Genomic DNA, 15290 nt, shown 5'->3' with positions numbered 1-15290 from the left:
CTACAAAATTCTATAGAAATTTTATTTCAGACTAGTGAGAGTGATCTACTAGAGTAACGATAGAAAAAAAAATAACACTCTAATAGCACATATTCAAGCTGTTATTTATTACTACTGTTGTTTTGTTGAGCAGTCTTAATGAGATGTACTCGTTTCCTCCACGACGAGAAGCAACATATGCCAACAAAAGGGATCATAGTTTACTACAAGGGTTTAGGTCGAGTAGTAGGAGCTGGAAAATTATTGGTCAACATCATGTATATTCAATTGCTAGCAACGGATACGCTGTTTATTAGATGGCTCGAACGTTTTCCCTGAAGCATCTAATATCAGATGTAAACGCGTTCTCTCTTCTGCGGTGCTTCTATTTATCAAGAATTTTTACTCATTACTGCCGAGAAATGGAGACACTGTGCTATGCGTGAGCGGATTTGTAATCTGGAGGTATTCATACCTCTACCAGTACAGTATAAACACTAGAACGATGCAGAGCTGACATTATTAATTAATACAACCATTACATTCATAAGAATCAACAGTAAATACTAATTACTGTCGGGAAATGTTCCCTTTTCTAAAAAAAATGGCCTGTTACTGTAATGCAAATATCAGATGCCTCGTTTGAGAATGGCCTCTGCAAAGGCTATGGCGAATTGTGATCGTGCGAAAGTCAAAAGGCTTGTAAGAGGAGAACTTAAAAACTTGAGGCAATATTATAGAGAAGCGTAAGACGAACAATTAGAAAATATGAATAAGACTATACGTGTTAAATGACCGAACAGTGAGAAAAGGTATAGGAAAAAAGGACAAACAGAAATAGGACAAGGTGGGTATATGCAGATTTTTTACACTGGTTTACACCTATTAGTATTTCAGTATCTGAAGCTCACTTCTTCTAGATACCGTACATCTCCAGAGTGGGGAGGCAGTGTTCCGAGCGTTCCATTGGCTCTAAATTATTATTACCATTATTCATTTTGATTCTTTCTTTCTTTTCGAGCATTCTGGCATTATAACTCTGTTGCAATGTCCGTTGTGACTTCGTAAGGATTTGGTCCTTCAAACTGAATCTTTTCATGTCCCTCATCAAGTTATTCCTTGCGGCATGTGGAGACGCCTACTTCTACTTAAACGAACGATATCGTGTGTTGGGATCCCTCGATCAGCACCGTCATCAGACGTACAGAATCAAAAGCTTGTCAACTTCAATGAACCTAGCTATTCATCTCGATTGTTTTCGCAAGTTATAACTAGCATTTTCTAACTTATAATAAAACGTTGTTTCATGATAATAATTAACTTCAGTATAAATGGCTTAAGCGCAGAGACATTGAAACGAAGCTAACTTGCTATTCACTCGCCAATTGAGGAACCCTTGAGTTACGCCTTGAGTACGCCTTCGCCTGTAAATATTTCTAAAACAAAGAGTAATAAAGCAGAACGTAATCGTTCTTTTTTTAATAATAATAAAGAAAAAAATAATTGGTTCTCCTTATTGGTGCCTATAACGTAGATAGGACGTCCATACGTTCCGCCCGAAAGGATCACCGTTAATATATTTGTCTCACGGCTACTCCGAAACAACGCGCGATGATCATTTGTGTACGTGTGTCATAAGGACTGACCGTAAGAATTTCCCCTCTCCTACACATTTTCCTTGTTATCGTATAGGTCATGGCAGGGTGCTGACCTGAATATACTCCCGCATATCGGACCAAAGAGCATTACTCAGCAAAATCAGTCGTCCTTAACCGTTGGGATAGGACATCGTATATATTGTCAATACACTCTGGCTGTGAATTGAGACGAAATAGGCAAGCGCACTTTGACAACATCGCATATTTACAAAATACAATGATAAGTTATAAACAGGTCTAGACTTTATCGTTAGCAGGTATAACATGCTCGATGCAGACGACGACGACGGCGACAATCGTTCAAAAATGAATAAGCAGATTTACTCTCACTGGCAAGTAAAAATGTTTAACTTGATAACCTCTTTTAGTCGTCACTGAACAGAATATTCTTGGTTATAGAAAAACAAATATATATATATATATGAAACAGGTTAACCCTGTTGGGTTTTTTTGGCGCAACGCGGTACGACCTTACTTATGTGCATTGTTTTTCTGATGCTGCTGTACTAAATCGATACGCTCAATGGCTGTTCCAGGCTAGCAGACAGGCAACTTAATGTCAAAATTCATACGCGTTCCTTGTCTTCTTTATAAAGTTGTTTGATGTCCTTTTGGTCCATCAGCTTCTCGTAAGGCCTTCACGTCTCAAACATGTCAACCACCTTTCCGTGAACCTTTTGGTAGTCGCGAATCAACTGTTCGAACAACTAAAATGCACAAAGAACGAATAACGTTATCTAGATTTTGCTAATGTTTTTTGATGTCACTATAAGATTAGAGATTCATGCTATCGGCAGTTGCGATCCTTTACAACACAAAGGGCACCAGCTCGAAGATGCGATATGAAGTAGGAAGTTACGTGTACTTAAGTTAGAAGTAGTTACACAGTCAAGTCATCTTAGAAATCAGAGAACACCAAGTGACAGATCAAATACGGACCCCGTTTTGGATCTGCATACTAATGCACAGGTTACCTGATACACAAAAGAAGCGAGGCATCTGAGATGTCCAAAATATATAAATTGTGATCGAATTAGGATATCTGAATTGTAATACGTCAATTCTCAATAAAAACAACGTCAACACGATACTGTTCATCTAATGTAAAGCTGATAAATAGAACCCTTTACGACAATGACCTTCAAAAACGGAATCTGTAACAAACTCTAATCGTTTACGTACTCCATAAATTCTTACTGCATTATCAATACGTATTTTACTTTCTTTTAAGGCACGTTCTACGTGACGCAACTTTAAGTAATCACGACGCGTTATTAGCGTCGCAGCTACTTCACTGGAACAGAACTACATTTTTTGTGCTGATGCGGAACAATTGAAAAAGCCTTAATTTTTAAAACAACTCTAGTTTTAAATCGCTATAAACAAATGCGTAAGGACATAGACGATGCACCTAAAATGTCCTAAAACGGTTTACGCTGGCCTGGGTAGCAGAGACATCGCTCCAGAATAGAATTTGCGAGGTATGTGTGTTTCTGCGAGCAAAATGTCTGAAACACCGGCACTACTAGGTGATATGTCAAATAACCCGACGATGTAAATTACGTTGTTTGTAGTAATTATCTATTAAATTATATTATGTAGTGCTTGATAACGTCAAACAATTGGTTGGTTTTGTAAAAGTATATTGATCTACTGTAGGTAATCGCGAGAGAGACGGTTACCCATGCCCACTGTGACTGTGACATTCTGACTGTATGGGAACATATAGGGATATTTTGGTTGTATTGTTTGTAGTAGCCCTTTGCAAAATCACGCCAAAGAAATTTAGATTACTATGCAGTTTTCCACCTGACGTGTTATTCAATCATAATTAAAATTTCAACTATTTCAATTAGTAGGGCAGGACAAACGTTTGGGCTTCCAAGTTATAGCCAGGAAAAATTTCCACAGACATAAAAAACGACACGACGTAAGGATTAGGACCAATAGGTGTGTAGTGTGCAGATGTTCTTCCCGGAGTGAATGACTATTAAATTAAATTGCACAGTGCTTGATAGCATCGAACTGACTGGTATTTGTGAAGACATCGTGGTCCACTGTAGTCGTGGGACCCTATAACAGATGGTTCTTGAGAAATGCGGGATCAGATGATGAGAACTTTTAGTAACACGAAAAAATGTCATGAAAGATAGCCCCTGAGACATTTTAAAAAATCAATTGTTATTAACCCTAAAAAAGAGAGAATGGAAAACGTCGAAAACAATAGTATCAGAATTCAGCCGCTACCATCACGATATCATTGGTTGTGCAAAGACAAGTTTCATCAAGATCACACTGTCTTTTGAATTTTTTTGCACCGTATAGTATAAAGTGCAACCTTTCCATGCAGCCAAAAGTACATGGTGGTAGGCTTAAATCTTGATCGCGTGCAGCTTTACGAACGGACTCATCTAAAATCGGTACTATTAGACAAAAGCTTGTCACAAGAAGGACGTACACAGACTTCGTAAGTTCTGTAGAGCTCGTTAGAGAGATACGTCCATGCAAACTAACAGACAGACTAACAAAAACTGACTTTGCATGGGTGGCAGGCACCCCGCTCCCTACGGCGCCACTCTGGCAGCTACTGCAAAAAATAGTATTTCGTTTTTAGAATCTGCGTGAAGAGCAGCTATTATTAAATCTGTTCATAGGCAGCAAATGCTACCAAGATGATCTTCGGTTGTCCCAAATCAACAGCGTACGACCTCGCAAATGCGCTTATGACTACATTAAAGGCAGGTTTGAGGTTTCGGTTGAGCTAAAAATAAAATCTGCAACTGAATCACTGCTGATCGACACCATGCGAAAAGACACTTCCGCCGATCGTCTTATTTCGGTTAGGTTGTGTGCGAAAATCTTTTACTATGAGTACGGATGCGACATTACTGATTATTTAGGAAGATTACACGTATATGTAATACGTTCTATAAATCAGACGAGCTGTCACCAGACCTGTGTTCAATAAAGTGTTGTGCGACCATGAATAGGGCAAGTGTTGAAAGAAAGGCCACACGTCTTTTAACAGAACGATGTACCAGCAAATGCAGGATTGGCTGCTCGAGGCGTTGAACATATTTCAGAATAGATATAGCCTAGGTTTGGGCCTGCTACGAGTGTTATGGAGTGAAGGTCCCTCGGCATGACAACGCCGATCCGTCCACTAGTGGTTTCAAATAAGCGTTAGTAGAGTTGCAATAATATCATTAGGAACGAATGAGCTGCCTAGACCCGAAATTAAAGCTGTCATCGGGGTGAAGAGAGCTTATACTGATTAGATATCACCATTAGGAAAGGCCCTTTTAACACAGGCCAAAAATATCTGTATGTGTCCAGATAATTCCAGAAACAATTCCTAAAAGAGCATAAGGTATCGACAAAGGTGTAAGCTTAATCTAGTGCCAGAGGTAAACTTTAAACAATGCGGATGGAAGGCTGTGCAAAGTTTGCCCTTAAGGCTAAGGATCGTGCTTATCGCCTTGTTTATTTTATTATCATTCTGCCTATTACTTTGACATTTTGTTGAATACCAACTATGTAGTCTTCTCTACATCCTAACAGCAAAGGTGCAACTATTTCCCTAATTTTCTTTTTCTGCACAGGTAAGCAATCGTAAATCTAATAGCAGCAATTTCGCTCGAGTGGTCGATCTGTGTCTGTCTTTACCTCAATTTCTTCAACCACCCATCGGGGAATTTCGGACCGTGGGCTGCTGGTTAAATTTAATGGCGCAGAGGGTGTTCGTCCGGTACCAGGTGTGTTCTCCTGCCCACCAGTTCCAGTGCACACCATTGCAGGTCGAGTATTTTCCTCACTGCTGATAGCCTGGGCACCTCTTTGGTCACTATTCGAGTCCTGTTTTTCACCCCTTTCCTTGTCTTGCTCAGCCATCGAACTAGACGTGGCTTCTGCTTTTTGCTTCAAGCCACTGTAATATCAGAAAACATGCGCGAAAGATAATTAAAAGAAATGTTGTCAATAAAAAAGATAGACACGGAAGAAAAGCTCAAATCTGACATCAGATCCCTATATGACATATGGATCCACGTTATTCCATTCAGAAGGTCTGTAGTGGATATTTGTTAAAGGTATATGAATACACGTGATTGGAATCATGAAGAGAAGTTCCGGGAAAAGAAATCTCGCGGACAGCTTTATGGGCAATGGATAAACAGTTCTAGAAATAACTAGACAGATTCTTCGGTTTAGATTCATCATGATGGGCAGAAATATGAGTACGAGAAAATTTAATTTTACGATGGTTTTGCAGAAGGGAATAGAGATTTGGTACCAGGTGCGTTCTTGGAAAACCTGATGTAGATACAGGGTTGTGCCTGAACAGAGGAACCAAAAGGGCATAAGTCAAACAGCTTTGCGGATTCTACGAGCCACGTGTGTATGCACATATATCTGTAAATGACGGTAATTCAGGTTTAATATAAGCGCAGCCGGTTCAGAATCGCGTGAAAATAATGTAGATCCGAATGATCTCGACAACAGTAGTATGATATCTACTGTTTCTATAGCTGACGCTAAGAACAGTAAAATGTGCTAAACACTTTTATTATTTGGTTATCTACTAACATGCAAAAGTAAATGTTCTGTAGATGTAATTAAAGGTACTGAATCGCTATAGTATATGATGGTGCAATAAAAAGAACCATATAATGTCCTGACCCACTGATTTCATCCTCATTTTGCGATATTATAATCTTTAAGCACAATGAATACTTTTTGAGCGTCGTTGATAACTAGCCACAATAGTGGCCTACAATGAGTTTTGTTTAATTATTAACGAACTTTGTGTAATAGTTAGGTTGACAGTGTACCTTGAATGTCTACGATTAAAGAGATGAAAGAGAGCTGAAGGTCACTACATTTCAAACCCAAACAAAAAGACCCGGCCCGTACGCGCGGCTAACATTGATAGCAAGCTTGAGCCCTAAGATTTAGCTGGAATAGCACTCTTGATGTGTATGTTGGAACCAAGAAGTTTTTGGGGTTCTTTCTCTCAGTGTACGTTCTAGGGGCCCAATTTTATTCGGAGTAGAAATTCCCTGTTAACTACAGGAAAAAGTGCCTATCATGGGTTCCTCACTACTTGAAATGCACGGACTTATTTTCAAGTTCTCCCTAATTTGTCCTTGAAACAGCCCCTTCCAATGAGAGAAGTCGCGTTTCGGTCATTGCTTTTGTGAGTACCTTTTTAGACGTATTTTGCTTGTTGTGGGGCAAACTTCTAACGTTTAAGGATCAGCGAGATAGCTGTCCTTTCCGACTGATTTTTATTCCAGTGATGTGCAACGGTGCTGCCTACGTTTCTAGATACAACCTTTCTTTTGGTGCTTCTCTCTAGAACTGATTTGAACGTAGGTATGATAGGGGAAAAATTAGTAAGTTCGACAACAGCCGCTGTGCTAATTGCCATACTGTTGTTGTTTGTGTTCAAGAACGGTCAGAAGCTGCACTGTCATAACTTCTAAAACACTCCATTCTTCCAGCGTGATCCTTCCGTCATTGTGTTGTCTCAGTGCGTAGATCGGAAAAACGTGATCATTCCTCAAGCTGTTTTCGAGATTGCTCAGTCGTATATATTGACCTAGTATCTCATTTGTTTGAGTATCGGACCCAAAACGATCCTTTAGTATGGGCTGTATTTTTCCAAATCGATAGAGTTTCACATAGAGAAAAATCTGCACGGAAGACGTGGTCGACTGGACAAATTCTTTCCCCCAGTTTACATTATCTTATAGTAACCAGTCTCAATTTGGTTGGCGGGGTAAGCGTAAGCCGATAGCAGCAAGTTCATCATTCTGATTTTCCACGTTTGAAAAGAACGCCACACTAACGCTTATGAAGCGGCCATAAGCATGGTCCGGGTATATATACCATCAAATGTACAAATGAACTTTTTCTCAGGCGGTAATTTTTGCCGCGTCGAAAAGTTTGCTCAGGATTAGCTCTATAGGAGAACCGTCTTGAGATAAAGCCCACAAATCGCTTTCAGTCTTCTACTAATACTCTGTGTTCGCGTATTGGTTTGTGCGCCTATTTGACTCAAATCGACCATTTAAGACCGATCGGATTGGACTGATTTATGGTGGATCGCGAAACTTTCTTGAGAAAATCCGTACGAGGAATGGGTTTCTTTCCGTAAAGTATAATGATCATCTGAACCCATTAATCGTTTTTGCAGTTAACAACAACAATGACAACCGTTAAGAACGTGTTATTGATGCGGGAAGTTGTTTTTTGCCCAGACTCTACAAGATGGGCGCAATATAACATTCAAAGGATGGTATCCAGTTTCCCATATTTTTATTATTTAATATTAAAGTAATGATTGTCACCGAGGTGGTTTATAGTTCATGAAATATTGTTCATCTCAGTTAACTTCTTTATAGAATGCGAGTACTTTCTTTCGCAAAGGAAGAGGAGTAACGAAATGATTGATGCCATATGAATCATTTCGGCATATCTAGTCCATACTGTTTGCTTAGTGAATACTTTTTTTTCGAGAGGAACTTCCTGTTATGATGAAAGAGAATTCAGTTTCTTGTAACTTTCTCAGTAACTTGACGTTTCTTGACGATTTTCTCGATAACGGTCCGGATTTAGTGAAAAATTTATGTTGCTAGAGGCGTTGGTTCTCTACCCACTACAAAATGGGCGATGACAAGTCATTTTTAACGCCTCACCCTTTCCGAATTTACGAATTATGATTTTCACCTAGATGCGTCATAATAGATCTTCGCGGTTCATATTCTTATATTTTGCAATACTTTTTTTTACAAAAAGTCGGTTTTTTCTTCGATAGATAAATATGCGGCTGATTTGCTTGGTTTGTGAAATAGTTGTTAGAAATATGCACCGTTTCGATATGTATGATCCATATTCTTGAACTGAGTGAGGGCTAATAAAGTGGGGAATCCATCTGGCAAGAAAGGGTTAGACTGATTTTCCTACGGTCGGTATCGTTCCGCCTTGGGACGAGCAGTGCGGAAAATGTGTAAAATACTCGCAGAGGGCAACGTTTGGTTCTGTGTTGACCTTCGTGAACTGTTTGCCCACATCGCTTATACTATATCCGACAAATTAGTGTCACATCGAGCGCATCACAATGCTTAAAAAGCCTAATTACATGCGTAGCAATGCTAAGGCGCCGCTTTTCCTAGTGCCCTTGTTCGTCATTCGTCAGATTTGCCGTTATCCTTTTCTGTTTATCAAATTTCCTCCCAAACTCTCCCTCTCAGAAAAAAATTATTTCATCTCTCTCATTTTAACTGCAACATACTATGTGTGTACGTCTGTACGCACCGGTGTCTACCACAGGTACATCGCCTTCGACTTTGCAGGAGCGGTAGCTATAACTAGCATATGCCACTAATGTGAACGGCTTCAATCAGTCCTTTAAAGACATATAAAACCTCTCTAATGTAATAGCCAATGATGATTACCGAGTTCTTATGGGGAAGGCGGTGTAGCATCTCCTCAACATTTATAGCCGGCCCACTATACAATGCAGAATTCTGAGGGACAAGACGCGACGGCGCACAGTCGCACTTTGGCCAGTGCTTCACTGTAGTTATTTATGACGTGACATAAGCAATGGCCGCATACCGTTCGCTACCTTTCCGGGGGGGGTCAACGGCTTGAGGATCGGTCAGACACGATCGGAAGAGTGTTCCAACTGTAAAGACCTTTACATAAATCAGAACATGCGGAAATTTGACAATGTCATCGCCTACCTAGCAATCAAAGGAGAGAAGACTCCCGCATGTCCAAATATTCGACGAACAAAGCCCCAGCTACAAACATACGACAAATTTATGCAGATGAAAATCCAGAGTCCAGCGGAGGATCCAGAACGTCATGTATTAGTACTAAAGCCTAGTATAATTCACGGCCTGTTCGGCACAGTTAACCCTCCATGCATGGTAGACTATCAATGCTCAAAAAGATTCCCTAAGCCTAACCAGTAAGTGTATGCCGACAGCGCCTATCCAACATACAAGCATTGCTCCCCCAAACGGCTATAAAAAGGGGCCGCAGCATAAATCATGGCACAAGATGTCAATTCAGTTTTTTGTACAACGCCGACTTCCTGAAAGTCAACGAATGCTACTCTAGCGTATAAGTATACTTCGCTGTCAAATCGATTCTATACATTATGAAGTACAAGTTGAAGGACAGCGATGGGGCTATCGTTAAGGGTGATGAGATAGCCTGGTGCGGTAACGAGAAAAAGTACCGAGCTTTTCACTTCACGAATTCTTATTTCTCTGGATATCAACAGGCGAATTTTTTTGGCCACATGTATGATAGTAACCTCTGTTGGGGCGAAACCTATTAGTTGCGTCTTCTGCTCCACCATGTCTATATCCTACATTGTTCAACGCATTGAAAACAGCCGGCGCAGATCATCTCGCTACATTTAAGGGGGCCTGCATACCGAACGGGCCATTCTATCGCAATAAACACTAGTACCTGACGATCCCAGATGTCGATACCATCTAGCTGTCATAGGCAGCTCGAGATCTATTCGTTCTCACTTTAATAACAGGTGAACTAGTCGACCGGTAGAAAAATGCAATCGCTGATAGTTTCCTACACAATACACACGTGCCAACGCGATATATGACACTTTTAATTACTTAACACTTACCACGACTTTAACCAGCGCAAACGAATAACTTTTAAATGTCGCCTAGAGGATAGTCCACAGAGATGTCTGCACCTGCTTAGAAACAAATCCAGGAAAAATGGTCTCCGTCGATAGAGCTGGTGGCAGAATCGTAATTTTCCCGCAAAAGTGCGCGTTGACGGAAAAAGCGTTTCCGGTAACTCCTTGAGGCCTCACTGCAACCTCGATTCTGGGCTGGCGCACTGCACAGTTTTGCTCTAAGATCCAGGGTACCGATAACACAAACGCTACGCAGTATTGATAAGAACTCGAAAACATCTTCTTTGTCCATTAGGACCACCTATTGCAAGGCACAATAGCTCCATAATTAAAGGCGGAGACGCGCGAAGGCGTCGATCGATCTCTTCGTAACATAAGCAGCACTAACGAAGCACTCGACGGAATCTCAACAATGTGCTACGGTGATTTCCGCCATCTGCTGCGTGCCCTCAGACGCGACACCGGTGATGATGCGTGCATCAGATATTCCCGCCTATGGAATGAGAGTGTTTGATTAAATTGAAAATCTGTAGAAGCGTTCCACGATACATAAGTTTCACGCGATATGCGCCGAACGCGCACCTCACAGCGGCTAAGGCCAACTCTTCTTATGTCCTATTAGACTTTGGGGAAGACAGATATCCGAAAGCTGTTAATAATGTAATTATTCTGCCCGCCAATATCGTTGTACAACGCCCGTGCATGGCACAATGCACTGATGAGATTTACACACCTCTTTTGTTCGGGACTCTAAGGGATACTTCTTCAACAACATGCGTATTAGCACTCAGTAATCGAATAATTAGAGATACTAACAACCGTTGCATGACTCTCTTTTTGAAAAGGCCACTGTGTACAATCAGGCCTCGGATGGCACCGGCTCGGCTCCTATATAATCTCAAAGTATACAGGCTTTCGCCACAAACTTTGTAATTCGAAAAAGGCACTGCAACTATCTTTATCAGAAGTTTTCCTTCAGAAGTAGAAGAAAATTATTTTTATTGACCTTCCGAATTATGCAGTAACACCAGAGTAATGATGCACGACCTACATCCATTTATCATTGGCTACAGGCCGATTCAAATAAGAGTGTGTTACTCCCACGAGTTCCTTATTTCTAGTCTCTCGTAAAACTCTAGTCTCTAGTCTAGTCTCTCTCTGACTTAACATTAAACCACAGCCAGCTTAGGACACAACTTTCCTTCGCAATGACTATCCACAAAGCATAAGACCAAAGTTTAAATCAACCTCTTATTTCTGTTAAACTCTACGTTGCTTATCGCCGGATTCGCGAATCGTCGTCTCTGATAAAATGGTCATATTGGATTGTAATTTTTTCAAGGATTTTCGGTTCAACTCATTTCTACTATAGAGAGGTGAAGTGATATTTCTTGCCGTTTATAATTCATAAAGTATCAATCATATTCTCAACACACAGATTCTATTCTTCATATGTGTGAATATCTTTTTCCCAGGGGACGCCTCCCTCCCATATAAAACGTAATACTAATTTGGATAATTTTCAAGATAGCTTATGAAGCATGAATCGATGCGCGGCGCTTTCAGAACTGGTACGTTAAAACTCGTAGCGCCTGTCTGCAACGCCGTTTGAAACCATGATTTATGCTCAATATGAGCCATACGGTCCATGCTTTTGACTCGGTTACATACTTTTTCCTTGATCTTTTCTGGAGCTGTCGTGTCGTTGGGAGCATCGTGGGAGTCTAAGCTAGGTAAGGCCTAGATACCCTCATGGGAACGACTGTGATATGTGGAGAATATTTCTATACCTCAGCGTGTTATGGGGCGACAAATCCAAAACGTAAACTTTCTTAGAGAAGATCTTCGAGAATCATGTCGTTGGTGGTGATACACAAAACATCTAAATAGTCTATTCTCCTTGTAGACAATCTTTTAATACCCGAGAAAGTGTTTTTTTCCTACCGAACAGAATTAAAAGTTAAACGGGCAAGCATGATGAGGAAGTCTGATCTGATAAGAAGATCTGATAAGGAAGTCCTAACTATTAACGCTATTCCGTGCAAATCTCGTTGAGTTAAATAGAGAACGATGTTTTTGTGAGGAATGCCCTTTGCCCATAAACTTAGGTTCGTGTCCGCTCAAGTCTGTCCAGTGCGCCAAAGTGCTTTGGCTTCTACCTGTAATTAAAGGCTTATTAATTCGCTATAGCCATCCATATTAGAAAAGTGTGCCTTATCTTTTTCAAGCAGGCTGTGCCCGTGATAGCTTTGTTGGTCGTGCATTTGCTTGCTAGTCTTAGAGGCACATTGTGTGGTCTAGGCTCAAACCCGGATATAGACAGACATACGGTTCGTTGCGTACTGGGAGCCAGCCATCTGACGGAATGCTTTACGGACTCAAAACACAGAAGTGGTTACAGAAATTGATAGCAGACTTGCATAGTATTTTTTTTTTGTAATTGCATGCAAATTTGAATATTTTTCGTTATACATCAGTATAAGAGGTACGTTCTTTTTAGTTTGCAATACACTTTTAAGGTGAGTGGTATATCTACATAAAACAGTAATCAGATTTGTAAATTAGTTGAATCAAGTTTGTTGAAGTATTTTTCTAATAATACTAAAGTGTACAATCAGGATGATTTGGTGTACTCTGAAGTAAGTGTTATTGCTGGCAAAAACAAATTATTTTGTTGTTTGGTATGGGTTACTGTTATCTCTAAGCTCTGACTTCGTTCACATATATAGCATATAGGTATATATAGGCTCACCTAAAGTTATTGGTCACATGTCCATCTTTTCCCTGCTGCTGTTGCCCTTGACCACTTCCGTATGGTTGCTGTTGTTTCCCGCTGCCCCCGAAGCGGCCTCTTTTTGAATCGAGAAGACTGCCAAACACCCGAAACGTACCCCTTCGTCCTTGTTTTGCGCCTAACGTGCGCGCTCCCGAGCTCTTCTCATCCGTGTCTGAATCTTCCACGTTTGAGCCTCCACCGCCACCGTGCTTGTCTATGTCAACCGAATGCGTGTCGATAATCATCAGTGGATCGTTGCAACCATTTGCAGTAGCCGTCACAAAAGATACAAGACACAGATAAAATAGCTAGGTTCGCGGACGGCAAGTATCGAACCCCTTAAACTAGCCGATTTTTCATAAAACTTATTTGTGAATTTACCTGTGTCGCTTTCGTGTTTAGCATGGAAGTGCAAAAATGACATTCAAAACAACAAAAACATCGTGCATCTTGCTTCGTAATTTTCCACGTTGTGGAACAATGTGGTTTATAGTATATATTAATACCATTTAACTTTGGTTCATTCTTCTATTGTTCCTATCTATAAGGAACTTTTATTATTATAAGGTCTTATTGAAAAGGAACTACACCCTTTAGATATAGATTTTTCACTCTTTGTTAGTTTTACTATGAACTAATATTTAGAAACATGGAACGTTTCTAAACTGCTAGGAAATTCTCACGACCTTCGTATATATTCAAAACTGGTACAATAGCAATGACGCACATTGTCTGAAATTTGTGCTGCAAAGTTTTGAATCTTAGAAAAGAAAACAAAGAGAAAGTTAGAGCTCACGGTCAAAGTTCTGACCGTTGTTGCTGTTATTGTTATTATTACCGCTGCCATCCTTACTGCCACCGTTGGTGTTGGTGTCGTGGGGTTTCTTCCTTGGCCGGGGGCTCTGAATGAACTTGGCGGCGCGCACGCGCAGCGATCCACCCCCGATGCGTCGGGTCGAAGCTCGACCGCTCGTATTCTTACGCTCCGCCCATTGCTATTATAACACCAATGTCAGTGGCGTCCACAGCGATAATGAGTAGCAAAGCGATCAGGAAGAAACATGGTGACATCAGTACTGAGAATGTCGTTATGATAGTATATAAATTCGTTATATCGGTTAAATAGGTTAGCAAAGTGGACTAGAAGCTTTGCTGTCATTATTTTCCGGAAATACTGAATGTTATATGGAATCGCTAGTATTGTTATGAGAGACTGTGGCTCATCTGCCATGTTATTATAATTGCCCTATTGCTCAAGAATTATGATCGAAATCTGTAGACTGTTGATGACTTTAACGCCTGTTTTAGTTGAACCCGACCTGAATCAAGGGTGAACATTGCAGGATACGTTCGCAGAGGATGACCGCTAGACTGTCAAGCGCAATTCGAAATTCAAGGATCACGCCGGATATCTAATCATCGACGTGTTTCTGGCTAACGGGACGCTATATTCTCTAAAATAAACTACCCACCGCTAGAAGGTGAGGACGCTAAAAATATATATCTCCATTGCGATACATTTTGTAGCGCGGAAGATCCTCGTCAGCAAAGCCTTACTTTACAATCTCGATCCAAAGAGGTTCTTTGGGTGGGTTCACTACGTTTTATTAGTATACAGTGTCATCAGTATGGAAGGTTACGCCTGTAAAGATTCGCCAGTGCGCCCGACCGCTCCTAGAAAGCTTTAGCACTTATATAATACCTTGTGTGACATTATTGCTCTCCAAAAAGATGATTGATGAAGAAGCTGCAACAAAGCGTGATTTACTTTGGCGTAAGCTTTCCAAATAGTAAGCTATACAGGCTATCGAGAACCTGCGGACCTAGACAGGGTATGCAGTGAGAACCTTAACAGCGTGCTCACTTTGGGCCCTTACGCGACGATGTGATCCGTAAAGAGAAAGGGATACCAACTGCCTCATTGTCATTGGCTAAACTGTTGACGAAGAGATTGTCCTCCCACTTGAAGAGCGCGGAAGCCATCTCGAAAGATGAATACGGGTTTTGAAGAGAGCGTTGCAGCGAGACAGCATCTACGACTTTTCTGAATAATATTAGGAAAATGTTCGACAGGCCACTAGATACGACGTACTAACTGTTCGTCGATTTCGAGGGTACATTTTATGCGGATCCCAGATACTGAATACTCTGATGTGTGTAAGTATCTTAAAGAAGGAACTTAATCTTAAATCTG

The 15290-nt window shown here is 40.7% G+C and overlaps 1 protein-coding gene and 1 long non-coding RNA gene across 2 annotated transcripts in view; one reads left to right on the top strand and one right to left on the bottom strand.

Moving 5' to 3' along the window:
* Positions 1–83: 83 nt before the first annotated feature.
* LOC111261992 (uncharacterized) overlaps positions 84–15290 on the bottom strand; it is a 32752-nt gene continuing 17545 nt past the window's right edge. Inside the window, exons 6-9 of the mRNA XM_086968915.1 lie at positions 13935–14091; positions 13073–13310; positions 5304–5565; positions 84–2344 (exon numbers count right to left, since the gene is read on the bottom strand). Of these exons, the coding sequence (XP_086825041.1) occupies positions 2276–2344; positions 5304–5565; positions 13073–13310; positions 13935–14091 (726 nt within the window). The 3' untranslated portion in view covers positions 84–2275. The remainder of the gene's footprint in view (positions 2345–5303; positions 5566–13072; positions 13311–13934; positions 14092–15290) is intronic.
* The window catches only part of LOC111261994 (uncharacterized), a 29138-nt gene continuing 28121 nt past the window's right edge, over positions 14274–15290 (top strand). Inside the window, exon 1 of the long non-coding RNA XR_015311769.1 lies at positions 14274–14577. This is a non-coding gene — a long non-coding RNA (uncharacterized LOC111261994). The remainder of the gene's footprint in view (positions 14578–15290) is intronic.

The sequence above is a fragment of the Varroa jacobsoni genome, unplaced genomic scaffold (genome assembly GCF_002532875.2).
Source record: "Varroa jacobsoni isolate VJ856 unplaced genomic scaffold, vjacob_1.0 scaffold_621, whole genome shotgun sequence".
Lineage (NCBI taxonomy): Eukaryota > Metazoa > Arthropoda > Arachnida > Mesostigmata > Varroidae > Varroa > Varroa jacobsoni.
This window is presented reverse-complemented; position numbering and strand designations above follow the sequence as displayed.